Raw genomic sequence first — 17,273 nt, 5'->3', positions numbered from 1 at the left:
ATTCTGCAGCCTGTCCTAGAGAGGAAATGAAATAGGACACAGCCCTTGCCTATATAAATCAGTTACACCTATGGTATTATACAGGCACAGCAGCAACTGTACAACACTTGGATATTCTAAACCAAAGCTAGATGAATCCAGTAACAGTATATTATGACTTTTTAAAAATTCTTAATTTTTTTTTATTTTTAAAGATTTTATTTGAGAGAAAAAGCACATGAGCAGAGGGGAGGGACAGAGGGAGAGGAAGAAGCAGATTCCCCACTGAGCAGGGAGCCCCATTGGGACTTGATCCCAGGACCTTGGGATCATGACCTGAGCTGAAGGCAGACACTTAACCAACTGAGCCACCCAGGTGTGCCAGTATATTATAACTTCAAGGACTTAAGGCCTAACAAAACTTTAAGAAAGTATAATGTTGACTCACTATTTCCAACACTCACTTGGACAAGGGTCATTATTGCAAAAATCGCTCTGGACATCACTCCCTTCACATCTGCTTCCTCCATACAGGGGGACAGGATCAGAGCACTCCCTTGTTCTCTGTCTGGCACCTCCTCCACAGGACACAGTACAGGTACTCCAACTGGTCCAAGCTGCCCACTTGCCATCAACTGGATTAAGGAAAAACATATGTGCTCTGTTACCACAATACCCTGAGCATTGTTAGGTTGGGTGATGTTCTTATTGACATTGATTCTTACTGACATGCTACTCAGATAAGAGGTAGATGTCAATTTATTACAGGTAAAAACACTGTATTTCTCTTACCTGGACAGTGTCTTTCATTACAAACTTGCATCTGTGTTTCTGCCCCATCACAATAGGATCCATCAAATGATGGTGGTGGATTATTGCACAGTCTGGTCCTTATCTGGGCACCTTTACCACAACTTTCGCTGCATGCACTCCAAGGCTGCCAAGTGCCCCATGCTCCATGAACTACAAATATCCCACGAGACAAGTTGCAAGTTGCAAGGCACAGAACCACATTTGTTAAATAAACAAAATTATACAAGTAAATTAACTCAGTAATGATTTAAATTAGCCTGGAATCAAAAATAACTGAAATTGAACCAAAGGAAACATAAATAACGTTATTCCTTTCTCCTCCTGGTTAGATTTTCATGGGAATTAGTGTTTATAGGAAAATTCAGAAGGCTACCTAATGCCAAAATGAATGCTTACAGTTATCCAAAGGGACTATTTTATTAAAATAGAATGTAATCAAACTACCATATGTAAATACAATCTAAGTTTAAAAAATCCTAGATAAGCATTTGTTTGTGCTTTATGCTCTGGGAAAAGTGGAAGGAACCAGAAGCTTAGGAGCAAGGCTGTATAACAGATCTAGATGCAATTATAATGAATATAATCATTTTCATAATGATAACTTGGACTCTAGACTCAAGACCACATCTTTAAGCCTGATTCAGCTTCATGTTTAAAAATACACTTAGATCCTTCAACAACATGATGATTTGCACAGTTGTAACTCCTTAAAAAATTGTCTCCATTACATAATGTTCATGAATTAAAAATTCTGAATAACGTACTCACCTGCTTCCTAAACACCAAGAATTTGACCAGTAGTTTCCACGGAGTGATATTAAGGCCTTCCTTTTGGTAACTAACATATTATACCATCTAACCGCAAGACTGAAACAACCTTGTGTTTCCTACCAGGTGCATGGGCTAAGAATCAACATTATGGTTTCTCTTATGTGTAAGTCAGTATCAAGTGATATTTTTGTTTTAAGGGTAATTTTCTAGAAATAGGGCTCCTAAAATATGTTTTTGTGGTCACCCAGTTGAACCAAGATATGAACCAAAATAGGGCCTTAAGGTCAGTGTCTAAATATTCTCTTAACACAACCTATCAGACACCAAAAGAATTAGTTGAAAACCAAGTAATGACATTAAATTGTCATTTGCCTGCTTTGTTTAGAATATAGTTTAAAACACACCTTAGATTTTCTTTCAATTAACTATTTTCTAGTTGAGTTTATTACATATCCGTGTACTTAGTAGACACAGACAAGCATAATCACACACATGTATTTTAGCTGTTAAGAATTTGGACTAAAAAGTATTTGACTAACCCTAAAAAAAAAGAAAAGAAAAAAAGAAACAACAAAGCCTTTAAATATAAGGCAGATATTACTCAAAACTACTTCTTTATTAACTTGGATTACTGATGTATGGACTGTGTGATTGAAAAAATTTAGCTATTCCAATTATTTTAATATGTCCAATTTTCAAGGCTGTTGGTTAACAAAAAGCCACTGATGCATTTTTTTTTATTGGAGGATTACAATTGGGTGATGCTTATTCATTTATTATCTGTGAAGTTTCTATTACATATAAGTAGAGGTGTTTGTCTGAAGACCTTTTATTTTTTTTAAATCAGTACAGAACACCCCAACCAGAATTTAATTTAATGACATAATATGTGGCAGAGTTAAAATGTTTCTTTTATATGAATGAAAAGAAAAAATTTAGAATGATAATATAAACCAGATAAAGTATAAAACATTGTGGTATATAAATAATACAAAAGAAAACAGCTATGGAGGAATTAGTATGTAAGAAAAATCCAAATTATAATAGATGAATTTGTGCTACACTAAGTTGCAGTTCTGATTCTGGAAAAGCAATAGAGCATGGTGCTTAGGTGCAGGGACTCTGGACCTAAGCAAGAATCTTACTATTGTACTATACTATTCTTGCAAGTTTTCTGTAATTTTGACAGTATTAAGAATAAATTCTTACTAAAAAGAGTCAAACTCTGTGAAGCAAAAATTAACAGAATTACCAAAAACAAAAACAAAAACAGAAAAAACCAGATGAATCCACTATCATAGTTGGAGACTCTGACACCCCTCTATCACAAATGCACAGATGTAGCAGGCAGAAAACCAGTAAGGAAATAGTTGAATTCAACATTACCATTGATCAAATGGATATAATTAAACATTTACAGGCTATACCATCCAACAACAGCAGAATACACATTCATCTCAAGCTCACCAGCAACATTCACCCAGACAGGACATATTCTGGGTATAAAATACATCTTTAACAAATTTAAAAGAATAGAAATCATATAATATCTGCTGTCAGACCACAGTAGAATTAAGAGAATCAATAACAAAGATAACTGGAAAACCTCATATATGTGGAGATTAAACAACACATTTCAAAATGATACATAGGTCAAAGAAGAAATCTCAAGAGAAATTAAAAATATTTTGAACTAAATGGTGATGAAAGCACAACTTATCAAAATTTGTGGGATGCAGCAAAAGCAGTGCTAGGAGGGAAATTTATAGCATTGAATGCATATATTAGGAAAGAAAGATGTAAATCAATCATCTAAGTTTCCACCTCAGGAAACTAGAAGAAGAGAAAGTTAATTCCAAAGAAGGCAGAAGAAAAAAAAAATTAGAGCAGAAATCAGTGAAATTGACAAAAGGAAATCTAGATAAAATCAATGAAACCAAACGGTGGTTCTTTGAAATTATCAATAAAGTCAATAAGCATCTAGCCAGAGGAAGAAAAAGAGAGATTGAGAACACAAATTACTAGTATCAGAAATGAAAGAGGGGCATTACTATGGATCCTATGAACATTAAAAGGTTAATGAAGTGATACTATGACTACTCTACACTTAAATTTGATAACCTAGATGAAATGGACCAATTTCTTGAAAGACACAATTTGCCAAAACTTGCACAAGAAGAAATAGACATCTGAATAAGCCTGTATCTATTAAAGAAACTGAATCAAAATTAATAACTTTCCAAAACAGAAAGCACTGTTCTAATGGGTTCACCGCTGAATTTTCCCAAACATTTAAGGAAGAAATTATACCAATTCTTTACTACCTCTTTCAGAGGACAGAAGCAGAAGGATTACATTCTAACTTATTCTATGAGGTCAGCATTTCCCTAATACCAAAACCAGACAAAGACATTACAAGAAAAGAAAACTATGGGTCAATTTCTCTCATGAACATAGATGAAAAAATCCTCAATGAAATATTAGCAAGTTGATTACAACAATGTATAAAAAGAAAATCCCTTCTATCCCTAAGAATCTGACAGACCCCCAGATGAGAAAGTCTTTCTTAGGCTACCTGCTCAGTTTGCAATGGTATAATGATAAATTTAACAACCACCTCTCAGGAAATAGAGAGAGAAACTGATTTGTAGCATCATGGTGTAAATGCTTCCAAAGGTGTAAATGCTCCCACTATGGTTTGTGCCCAGCTAGTAATATGTCACTAAACTTTCAACTGGAAAGAGATACATGTTTTCATTTGCTTGTCTCAGGGTACCACTGACATTATGCCAAAACAATAGTTAAATTCAATTAATTTAAGGACTGGGAAATAACCAGAGAAAGTCTCAAAATTAGTAAGCCAGTAGAACAGTGAGCAAACATCAGTAAACCAATAGTTACTCAACATGAAGAGAAAAAATCCTGACTTTTATTTTAGGACAGCTACAAATATCATTTTGCTTTTCATTATATCAGTATCATAACTGACAATCTGTACAAAGACTGCTATAATCAGGTGTTCTGGCTCTTTTGACTTTGATATATTATGCTATTATAATCAGCTTTCTAATTCTTTAAGGTTAAAACAGTTTTGGCTTTGGCTTATTTTTTTAAGATTTCATGACAGTATTTTACTTATATTTACTAATGCAATGTAAGTTCTGAACTGCAAATCAAGATACCCAGGATCTAAGTAAATAGGCTTAGGAATCGGACAGACCTGGATTCAAATCCTTGATTCACTTTTTACTAGCTATGTAACGTTAGTGAATTATCATCATCTATTTTCTGAATCTTGGTTTCCTCATTTATACAATAGGATGCAATACCCAGTGTAGTGAACATCTATTATATTTTGGTTTGTCTGCATCCCCCCACTCCCTTCATTTAAACCATCTCAGCTAAGGTGTCTCTCCAGGTATGCTCTATCACTGCAACTCTTGGCATTTGTTCAGTAGGCTTATAAATATCTGAATGATATTATCTATTTACCATTCTAACTGGAGCAGTTAAAACAATGACTTGAGCACAGAGTGGGTGCTCAATAAATATTTGTTGGATAAATGAATGAATAAATGAATGAATTAATGAATGACCAGACACTTCTATCCCAAATGGTTTCTTTCTGGCTGTCAAACAAGGAGCCTGACCCTCTTGACACATGCTAGGTAGATAGCTCAAGCCAGTTATCCAAGTATCTGGACTTAGCTGAGTTCAGAGGTGAGCATGAGACCCAAACAAAATCAAACAGGGCTCCTTTTCAGAGGTTGATAGGAATTCTGAGAGAGAGAGAGCAAGACTCTTTTTTTTCTGAGGCCTTAGATTATAAGGCCCCTGTGAGCCAGTAGCTGCCAGCAGTCATTTTTTCCACTGCTTGGAAAGAGTTTAATGGACAATAAAGCCAGAGAAGAAAGCAGAGACGAGAGATGGAAAACATGCTAGTAAAAACACTGGCCAAATCCTTGAATTCAATCATACCTGAAGAATCTTCTACTTAAGCTTATTTGGTTTGGTTTCTGTCACTTTAATCTGAAAGAGCCCTAAAATACTAGGGTTGTTTTATAAAGTAAAAAACAACATGTACATAAAGCACCTAGCATGGTTCCTACAACATGACAGGTGTTTAGTGAATGGTTGCTATTATTATCTCAGCCCTCTCTAATTGTGTGTTTCTGGGAAAGTCTTTAAATACCCTAGACTTCATTTTTCTTATCTGAAAATGAATGGCTGTATTAGATGTTAAGGTCCTCATTACTTTTAAATTCTATGATTTTGTAAATACTATGTTTTCTCTACATGATTAAAAATACACCACAGTTGGTATAACATAAAGGTATTCAATTAAATCAGGGATTTTACTTAACATTGATTAATGTCATACCTTTCATAACTTTATTAATGAGACAGAATTAATAACACATAAATATATTTCAGGGTAGAGGCTACAATACCTTTTACAACAAAGAAGAAAAGGTAATTATAACCTCTTTACTGGAGTTAAAAATAGCCAAGTTTTGCTCATCAGTGGATTCTCACCTGGGCAGGGCCTAATGTTGCACATGATTATTTCTATTGCATTTCCTTCACATGGCCGCCCACCATATTGAGCTGACGGATTATTGCAAGTTCTGGTCCTTGTTCGGTTGCCACGTCCACAACTCCTTGTGCATTCTTCCCAAGGGCTCCATTCTGACCAGCTACCATCCACTGTACAAAGGTGAAACATTACACTGTCAGATAGTTTGCAATTTAAAGCATTAACACTGAGACAATCCATAGTTAGGGAACAGAGATGAGTATCTATTGAACATGTGCCTGTCCGTTGAATAAAGAGATATACCTGGACACAGCTTACGCTGACAGTTTCGCATTTCTGAATCTGACCCTTGGCAAGGCTTCCCACCATTGGCTGGAGAGGGGTTGTTGCAAAGACGACTTCTCTTTTGGATGCCTTTTCCACAGGTGACACTGCAGGCTCTCCATGTAGACCACTGGGAATATCCACCATGAACTGCAAATAAAACATTGTACTTTTGTCTCTCTGTTTGTAAACAACAAAACATAAATTGAATTTCATTTATGCACTGGGTCTAGAGCTGAATCTATAATTGCTGAACAACTGCTTATGGGTGCTGTCCTTGATGGTAAAATTAAAATCCATATGGGAAAGAAGAATTTCAAATAGTTAACTAGAGTGTGTTCTCAGCTCCAATCCTGACTCATGCGGACATGGCTGCCAGAAGAGTGAGAGACCAAAAAGTTCAAATACTGTTTACCTTTTGGATATGTCATTCTTTTTTTTTTTTTTTAATAATTTTTTTTTTTAAAAGATTTTATTTATTTATTTGACAGAGAGAGACAGCGAGAGAGGGAACACAAGCAGGGGGAGTGGGAGAGGGAGAAGCAGGCTTCCCGTGGAGCAGGGAGCCCGATGCGGGACTCGATCCCAGGACCCTGGGACCATGACCTGAGCCGAAGGCAGACGCTTAACGACTGAGCCACCCAGGCGCCCTGGATATGTCATTCTTTAAAGAAAAATAAATGCATGGATTTCTGAGAATAAATTTGACTTAGTTTTGAGTCAAAACTTCAGTGTGGGATTTTGAATTATTAGAGCTTGGGATTTTACTGCTCTAATCTGTATTGTTTTATTCCCTCCAGTCTATAAATTATGTGATTTTTGTTCTAGCTCCACAATCTAGAAGTATCTTAAGGGTAAAAGGAGACTTAGACTAAGATGCTTAATAATTTTTATGATTTGGATTGCCCCAGGTGCTATATATTTATTTTTAAAGTTTGTTTATTTTTTTCAATAATCTCTACACCCAACATGGGGCTCAAACTCACAGCCTTGAAATCAAGAGTCACATGCTCTTCCAACTGAGCCAGCCAGGGTAATAGTACCTCCTGGTGCTATTTAATGTAAGTATCCCTCTGATCACACTCACCCTGGACTATGAGCGGCACTCTGACAAGGACAGAACCCATCAAGTTTCGAGCAACACATTCATATTCAGACGTATCTTCTTTCTGAGCAGCAGCAATATGTAATGAGTTGTTGGACAACACATTAACTCGGTCATCCCAGGGGACAGAGTGCCCTTGACGGGACCATGTAATGGTCGGATGAGGTTCTCCAGTTGCCTGACAATTCAATATGACTTTGTCACCTGCATTAATAACAGTTTCTACTGGCTCAAGAGTGATAATAGGAGGACCTACAGAAAAAAGAACATAGCGCTTCTTAGTTTTTGTAGTTATATTAACATTTTTATTAATATTATAGAGTAACATTATTTTGAAAAAAAAAATAGGTTGATTTGTTTATAAAACACTGTAGTTTCTCAACTACTAAGGTTGCAATGGCCATTGATAGACTTTTCATAGCTCTGTTTTACTTACTAAATGTCCAAAATTTTAAACTCCTAAGCATATTAGCCTATAGCATGGACTCTACAGTCATACTTTCTGGGTTCCAGCTCTGCTTCTGTTCCTTAGGACCTCTCTGAGCCTTTGTATCCTTCAGAGAATTCTTGTTAAGACTCCATTAAGATGATGTAAGCCTAGCTCTTTGACAGGGGAAGCACATAATATTATTAGTACTATTGTTGTTATCATTGTTTTTGTCTGTTTTACATAGTGAACATTCACTTCTTTCCTTTACATCACTTTTTGAGGTAGAGTCATTATTAACTTTTTCTTTCATAACTGGTCACCATTCATGTATTCAATAAACATGTATCGAGAGCCTACTATTTGCCAGGCATTGTGTTAGATGCTCAGAAATAACAGATATAACTTCTAGTCTCAAGGAGTTCACAGTCCACTGATAAGACAGATGAGTGACTATAATTATTTAGTTGTTCTATAATATAGCTACAGAATTTAGTAATGGAATAGGTAGAATAATATTTAGTACAGAATAGGTAAATATGTGGTAATACAGAAGCATAACAATAGTGACTTAAGAGATCAGAGGCATTCACTGAAAATGGAGAGGAAAAGGAAGATATTCAAGAACCATTAAGAAAGAAATAACAGAATTTTGTCATTGAATTGAGAGGAACTGACAACTACAGGATTTGGCTTGGACAATATACTGTGGTTTGGGCAGTTCAGTAGAACATAGGAGGAAGAACATATTTGTTTGGAGGTTGTAAGGAATGATGATTTGTATCCATTTGGAACTACTGAGCTTGAGGTATCTGTGGGGACATTCATGTAGAGATGTCTAGATGATGAGAGAATATTCCTATCTGCAGCTCAGAAGAGATATGGGCTAGAAATATAGATCTGTGAGTCATTCATGAGTGGATAAGATTGCTTTGGAAGTGATTCTAAAATGTGAGGGAGAGGGCCAAAGACAGAAACTATTACAACATTGTTATTTAAGAGATGAACAGAAGACAAGCCCATACAATGATCCTAAGAACTGATCAGTGAGGTAGGAAGAAAATCAAGAGAGAATGGTATCCTGGCAATCAAAGGAAGGAGCTTCAAGAAGTGGGGAGAGGTTGACAGTATCTATAGTAGATCATAGCTGCTCAAGTGAAGTTGGAAAAAAATGTCAAAGTAGCTGTATATAGCTACCGGCAGAATGTTTATACTGGTCTACAGTGTCAAGAAAGAATACGAGATTTCATGGAAAAGAAGAAGCTTGAACTGGATTTTCAAAAATGGGTAAGATTGATTATACATAGAAGAGGGGAGTCTACTTGGAGAGAAGGAAATAGCATGGAGATGGATTTAGCTTTGAAAGGATGATTCACTTAGGACAGCAGCAGAATATAAGGTTTTAAACATTTATTTAATCAGAAGAGTTCACATTTAAATAGGTAAGCAAAGAGGAGCCTGTATATTCTTGAAAGGTGAAAGCTGTGATGTAGTAGGCTTGAACTGAATGGTGGAATGATTTGCTCAATGAGAAGTAATGAATATCAGATAATTCAGGGTCATGGCTCTATTTTAGATGGAGAAGTATATCTGGAATAATAGAACATAAAACAAAATATGCCAGGATTTTATGTAATGGTTTTACTGACATGTTGTCTTTTACAGAAGTAATTATTTCACATGAGGTTTGAACCTCCCAGTATCATTAATGCATTATTCATGTATATGTCCACATTATCTTACACAATACCTTCTTACTTGATGTTTATATTAACTTTACTCAAGGAGCTTTCAGGGCTGGGGCTTTTATTTCTCTCCCAGTGTTCAGATTACATTATGTGTTCAATAAACTGCTGCTGAATAAATTAAATGCCTCAGATTAATTATTCAACACTAAATGATAACATAATGACTAAATGAGCTCATGTGCTCCTTCTACTATGGTCAAAGAAAGTGTCAAATAAAACTCAGAGTCTTAATTTCAATACCATATTTGAACATTTCCTATAAGCCTATAAATTAACTCAACAATAAAATTCCATATGTACATCTTTCATGGTTGAATTAATTCTATCAATCACATAATGATCAGTTAAATATGAATGCTTCATCCAAATGAAAACATTCCTTCTGGTACTTTAATTTTAAACAAATATTTTGGTTTTTATATGCCTCATTTACTTAAATCAACTTATTGTCAGTACACATAAATAAGCTAATCTAATGCTGCCTTTCATAAACCAGATCAGTGGAACACTCTTCCAGGAGAGATTAATCATTGTGACACCCTACCCACATTAACCCAACAAAGAGGGGAGGAAGGTTTCGTGGAAATAACATTTATTTGGGAAACATGGCATATTATACCTTTCTCTTGCTGAGTTATAACACATCAACATATTAACATTTCAGGAAAGACCTGCAGTAAAGAAACCTGGCAACAAAGCAGGGCTTGGCATATAGGAGGGGCGCTCTATATATTTGATAAATGAATGAACTTTGTTTAATCAATTTTCTCTCAGACTTGTTTGACCATGGAACTCTAGTTTTTTCCTAATAATATCCCACAAGGCTATTGTTTGATAAATATGTACTTTAATAAAACACTGTCATAGCAAGATATGAAAACAACCTAAGTGTCTGGTGATGGATGAATGGATAAATAAAATGAGTATACATATGTATAATGGAATGTTATCTAGCAATAAAAAGAAGGAAATCCTGCCATGTGCAACTACATGGATGGACCTGGAGGGCATTATGGTAAACTAATTAAGTTAGACAGAGATAAACAGTGTAAGGTATATCACTTGTATGTGGAATCTAAAAAAGAAACAAAAGCTGAATTCATAGAAACAGAGTAGATTGGGGTAAATGGGTGATGTTGGTCAAAGGATACAAACTTTCACTTATAAGATGAATAAGTTCTAAGGATCTAAGGTATAGCATGGTGACTGTAAATAATACTGCACTGTATCCTTGAAATTTGTAAAGTGAGTAGACCTTAAGTGTTCTCACCAAAACAATCAAAACCAAAAAATGGTAACTGTGAAGTGATGGATGTGTTAATAAACTTGATTGGTGCAATCATTTCACAGTGTGTGTGTGTGTGTGTGTGTGTATATATATATATATAATTTTCACTTTGTACAGTTTAAATATATAGTTTTATTTATTAAAAGTTAAAGTCTTAGATAATAGTAGTTTAGCAAATAACTGTTAGTAAATGCTAGCCTAGAGCATCTCTCAAAAGTGAATGAAGAAAACATAAATTTATCCCATTAAATACTGAGCCTAGTCACAAAATAAGTTTTTCACTTAAATTCTCAACCCAATGATGCTATCCTCAGGCCAATCCTGAAGTGGTTCTGGAGACTGTCCTTCTGATGGCTTACACTGAAGGGCTTCATGATGAGCATGATAGTCCTGCCCAGAATATATAATTATTTCATGGAAGATTGATAGCAATCAACCTAGAGCACTTTTGAATTCATTTATATTAGTCTTTACTTCTTTTCTTCAATTTTTTTTATTATTATGTTATATTAACCACCATACTTTTAATACACATTTTAAAGTGCCACAAAATGACAATTTTGTAAGCACATTACCAGAACCATGGTAAACTATGTGAAGGGTACTTGGCTGAATATATTGCAAACCAAAAGAAAGCTCTGCTGCCAAGCAACCGTAATCTTGAACTGCATGTGTTAGATAAAATAGAAAAAATATATATTCAAAACTGTATCAATCTTATGCTTGATAACAAATTGCTCTATCAGCAGCAGAAAACTAAATTACACACACTCTGAAGGCTACTGATAATATACTTGCTATGAAGTTAAAAAAACAGGAACATTCTTTATTAGGCAACATTCCTCTAATTAGGTGTTCACGTAGAGTTGAATAAAGCAGCTTACTCTGCAGAGTCAGACTCATGCTGCGCTCCACCACCCCAGCATCATTGGTAGCTACGCATGTATAATCACCAGCATCTTCATTCTATGGAAATAAGCAGTGCTTTATAAAAATGTGAGCCTACAGAGCAGGGCAAATAACTTTTTTCACCATGAGGCTACTATAAAGTTTCATTTTTGAGAAGGGATTTTTCATGGAAGTAGACAAAACTACATATATTTACCTTCATAAATAGGTTTTTTTTTTTTTTTCATAAATAGGTTTTAAAATGAGAAAAAGAAGGAGAAAAAAATTCCCAGCCTAAATGTTTTCAAAACAGCCGATTATTGCTCTCTGGGAATAATAATTGCTAGGAAACTGAGGGCAAAAATAATATTTTTTATAATCTTCTATCTAAAATTATCTCACTATTTTTCCATATCTTTTTTCTTTCTTTTTCCTTTTTTTTTTTTTTTTTTTTTAGGGAGAGAGAGAGAAAGAGAAGGAGGAGCAGAGGGAGAGAGAGAATCTTAAGCAGACTCCATGGTCAGCATGGAGCCCAATGTAAGGCTCGATCTCACAACCCGTCTCATGACCTGAGACAAAATCAAGAGTCGGACGCTTAACTGACTGAGCCACCCAGGTGCCCCTCTTGTTCTGATACCTTAAAAAGCATTAAAATAATGAGGACAAATTAACAAATATTGAGACCTTTCTAATGGAGGTTATTTAAAAAAATTAAGGGTGGTCTCTATCTAGAGAGCGTGAACTTCAGGAGAGAAAGGAAAAACTAACTTACTGATAATGATAAATCACAGAATATAATTCACAAATTTATAGATATATGGTATAAAAAATAAGTACTCCATGAGTTTAGATTTGGTGACTAATTAGAGTCACAGATTTTGCTAAAAGTCTTGTGAATAGGAGAATTTGTTAATAGAAACACCAAGTCAACAAAGGAGAACTGAATTGCAGGAAGTAGAGGAGGGTGGGAGAAGAAAGACAGATGTTTAATTGGGGGTGTCAATGTATTATCCAAATAGAAATTTTCAATAAGAAACTTGGAATGGAACTTGGAAGAATTGCAGGGTTGGAGATAAATATTTAAGAATCTGAAATTGTATGGTAAAAATAATTAGTATTAACATTGGTGGTGTTAGAAGAAGTACCAAGGACTTCAGAAGTAGTAATACTTGTGTAGAGGAAAAGGGGGAACGTGGTAATAAAGAAATCTAAGTCTCACTAGTGTTACAGCAGCTAAAGGTAGAAATCATCTCAAAACTGAAAGGACAAGGAACAACATCCGATGTTGAAATAAAACCCAGGAGAATGAAAGACTAAGAGTGGTTCATTGGATTAGGTCATTAAGTATTGTATTTTAATTATTATTTCAATTAACTCAACAATGTGATAAAAAAAATTACCCATAGGTAGTCTAGTTAAGAAATTTTTAGATAAAATAGCTCATTCGCTTGACCCCAAAATTAGAATAACTTAAAGCAACACTCATTTTCTGAATGACTGAAGCTTTTGGAAAGCCTAAAATAGTTAGCTTAGTGATGAAAGTTACCCTATAATTTATTTGTCATTTTGTCTGTAAAACTTCAATTTCCTTGCTCTAATACAGATTTGAGGAAGTTATCGAATGATGCTAAATAATAATAGATCAATGATTGAGAACAAAGCAGCAGAATTATTTTGTTGCTTGTATTTCTTTGAAAAGGCTAAAAATAATAAATTTGAAGCATTGTTTCAGTTTTTTATAAAAACCCATTGATTAAGATTTTATGATTTAATTAGAAATGCAAGAGAAATTTTCCAATTCATGGCACCTTATAGAGAGGCATTAATTGTGGCAGTTAAAGTGCCCATCAACAATTTCAGTGTGACTTACTACAGTGCCATAAATGGCCAGAGAGCCATTGACCAGTTGACGGATTCTGTGGTTAATTTCAATATCCACCCCCTTTCTGTTCCATTGGATGGTTGGGGCAGGATCTCCTTTCACTTCACAATTCAAGACTGCATTACCACCAAGTGGTTCAATCCAGTTAGAAGGGTAATCACCTTTGAAGACTGGAGGTTCTGGGAAATAACAACAGATAATTGTAAGTAAAAGGAAGCTCTGATCATTTCTTTGTGATTTTGACCTATTTAGAGAGATAATTTAGTGAAAAAGGGAGAAGCCACTTTTGAACCCCATGAATTTTCAGAATCACTGCTCATGCTAATCAACCGGATAATTTGGTTAGTTTCGATAATCTAAGCAGATGATTCCGTTTTGTACCAAATGATCTCTTTGCTTACCTACTTTTGAGTTGAACGTTGATAATGTATTATTTCTTATGAATTTGCACATCTGTGAAACAGGACTAGATGGATTAATAAACTGAAGTTATAGTGTATTACTACATAATAAGGAAGCAAAATGCAAATTATTCATTATAAATAAATGATAAATTAAAAATAGAGCATGTTTACCTACCTTTCACATAAACAAATCCAATTGCCTTCACAAAACCGACGCTGTTCTCTGCAATGCACACGTAAGTACCTGAATCCTCTTTTGACACTCTTTTAATAACAAGTTCACTATGTCCATTAACACTGTCAAAGTGGGCTGAAAGAAACAAGTCAGGAAACAACTAAATGCCTCTCAGTAACCTAAGAAAATAATCACAACAGCTCAATTATTTTGCAGGTTGGATTTATGAGTTGGTCAGAAATTGAACTAGAGATCTCATCATGACATTGGAGAAGAGAGCCTTTTCCACAAATTTCTTCCCCTGAGCTATTTGCTATGTCTCTAGACACTTGTTCTTGAAGAATGAAAAACAGCAGAAGGAACAAGAAAAGAGAATGAAAATAAACGTCTTTTAAAATTATTTTAGACTTAAAGTACACCTTTTAAGTGTTGCCTAAATCTGGCTTCTAGTCTCTCTGGGTTTCAAAAATCTTTCATTCAGACCTATGACATTTTCCACTTTATTTATCTCACCCCTTTCCTTCCCAAACAATTTACATCAAAAACACGAAAACCTTTTTAGCTGTAATTCAACGGACTTGGCAGGTCAGAGGGGAAATCATGAAAACATATGCTAGTTAGGTAATAATGACAACATGATTAAATTTTTAATGATTTAAACTTCTCCATAAATGGTTGTTGATATAAATATTTATAAAAGTAGTTATAATATTTGGAATAGAGAATAAGGTAAACATGCTAATCCTCAAACAACAAAAATAAGATTCTGATTAGACCAGCAAATATCTAATTATGTTGGTATGTTTACCTTGTATGCTTTCCCCCATTCAAATTATTTCAAAAGATTTCATACTGCTGAATATGAAGTGGAAAATCGAGCTTTAAAAATTTAAATAGCTGAATTAGTATTATACAGTCAGAAAACAGTACTGATTAGATTTTTTAGACTATTTTTCCTTAGTGAGGTATACTGTTATTATTAAGGTAATACAGTCGATGAATTTCAGTCATTAACATAAATCTCTAGAACAGAAGAATTCAAGCTTATTACTTCTTTTCTAGGAAGACATTTATTAAATGCTAATAGTGCAGTATTTCAGAACTCAATTTTGGGTATGACAACTTCTTATTAACTGATAACATCTTTGTGCTGATAACATGGTCTAACAAATAAGGAGATACGTGTCCTCCCAGAGATGAGTGCTTCTGGGTTCCAGGCACTTACTTTAACTTGTAGTGCACATAGTGACCAAAAGTTTTCTACATAATTGATTTACATTATAAGAGAGGTTAATCGATGTTAATTCATGCAGTGAGAAGCAGAGCTCTCCTCTGTCAAATTAGGTGAGTCTTCAGGACTTCAACAGTAGCCACCTTAATCCATTTATCAGGGAGGATAAGTTTAGGTCCCTGTGTATACAATATTGTCTTCTCCTGGGGGAGGGAGATTATTCTTAGGTTAAAAATGTCTACTAATATCCTGTCACATATGGTCCTGTGATTAACTTATCCTTCAAAAGAATGAAAAAAAAAAAGAATATATATACTGGGTATAGGGTAAAATCCAGGCAAAGGTATGTATTTTATAGAAGTTAAAGCAATCAACTCTTCATGGAACCTTTATTTTTAGATTTTATTTATTTATTTATTTGAGAGAGAGAGAGAGAGTGCACCCAGGGGGAGGGGTTGAGGGGAAGGGAGAGGGAAAGAGAGAATCCCTCAAGCAGACTCCTTGCTGTGTGCAGAGCCCAGAGGTGGGGCTCGATCCCACACCCCGAGGTCATGACCTGAGCTGCAACCGAGAGTCAGATGCTCAACTAATGAGCCACCCGGGTGCCCCATCTCTTCGTGTAACTTTTCAATCAATTCCCGCAGCTAAAGGAAATGGGGATTGGCTTAGAGTTTTTTATGGGTGTATTTATCTCCTTAAGAATTAAATGACCCACCTGGGATAATATTGTTATTGAAGGTCCACGTTAACTTGGGCAATGGAATCCCAGTGGCTTTACAGCTTAATCGTAGCTGTTCCCCTTTAGTTAATGACATATCTCCAGGAAGTTCAGTGAAAGTGGGGAGAACATGTACGGTCAGGCTGACCATATGCGTGTCTTCACCTGCAGCGTTCTTAGCAACACAGGTATAGGTGCCAGAATCCTCCGGCTTAAACAAAGAAAAATTGTAGTGTTAAAATTACACAGTCTCACATCATTTTCCATAAAATACACAAAACTGCATAGCTTGGTTCCCAAAGGAGCACTCTTATTTAAAGACAGTTTAAATTTCCATCTTGTAGTCGGAGCCACCTGGCTCGCTTTTGCATAACGTAACTTAAGATGTACAGGAGTTGAAATGAAAGCCCATACCCTACAGAACTATAGCAGTTTATAGTAATAAGCTCTCAGAAAACTCTACAAAAGTTCTAAAGTTTACTAAACATCAAGTGTACTGCAGCTCTATGATGTACAGATAAAGAACACATAATTAAGAAGTTTGGTAGCATCTTAGCTGGTAGCTGGCTTTCTTGGTAACGTGGCACCAAACACCGCCAAAATTATCAAAGGAGCTGGAAAGGGTTTGGGCAATACTACCTGCAACTCTTAAGTTTCACTCGCTAAATACAACAGCCAGTCTTGGCACTCATCTTACTAGATGTACTGGAATGGCATCCTTTGACACCCTGTCTCTGTGAAACCATGTCTTCACTTGGCTTCCAGGCTACCCCCTTCTCCTAGTTTCCTTCCTACCTCACTGGTTGCTCCATTTACCATCTCTTTTTTCCTGGCTTCCCTTCAATATTAACATCTTGATGTTGGCATGCGAGAGGGCTCAGTCTTCGGTCCTCTTCTCTATCTGACTGGTCCTCTTCTCTATCTGACTTGGGTCCTTAGTGATGTCATCCAGTCTCATGGCTTTAAATACTATCTGTATGCTG

General features: G+C 35.4%; 1 protein-coding gene across 2 annotated transcripts in view; it reads right to left on the bottom strand.

Annotated features, from left to right (window-relative positions):
- HMCN1 (hemicentin 1) overlaps positions 1-17,273 on the bottom strand; it is a 482,205-nt gene that overhangs the window by 37,355 nt on the left and 427,577 nt on the right. For both annotated transcript variants that reach the window (XM_064594231.1, XM_064594232.1), the window contains exons 83-91: positions 16,288-16,501; positions 14,342-14,476; positions 13,751-13,941; positions 11,877-11,958; positions 7,512-7,781; positions 6,404-6,574; positions 6,100-6,270; positions 772-942; positions 444-614 (exon numbers count right to left, since the gene is read on the bottom strand). In XM_064594231.1, coding sequence (XP_064450301.1) covers positions 444-614; positions 772-942; positions 6,100-6,270; positions 6,404-6,574; positions 7,512-7,781; positions 11,877-11,958; positions 13,751-13,941; positions 14,342-14,476; positions 16,288-16,501 — 1,576 coding nt within the window. The remainder of the gene's footprint in view (positions 1-443; positions 615-771; positions 943-6,099; positions 6,271-6,403; positions 6,575-7,511; positions 7,782-11,876; positions 11,959-13,750; positions 13,942-14,341; positions 14,477-16,287; positions 16,502-17,273) is intronic.

This window comes from Mirounga angustirostris, unplaced genomic scaffold, assembly GCF_029215605.1.
Source record: "Mirounga angustirostris isolate CCGP_5_RB_7025 unplaced genomic scaffold, mMirAng1.0.hap1 SCAF_6, whole genome shotgun sequence".
Taxonomy (NCBI): Eukaryota; Metazoa; Chordata; class Mammalia; order Carnivora; family Phocidae; genus Mirounga; species Mirounga angustirostris.
Note: the sequence above shows the minus strand (reverse complement) of the source record. Positions and strands in the feature narration are given on the sequence as shown.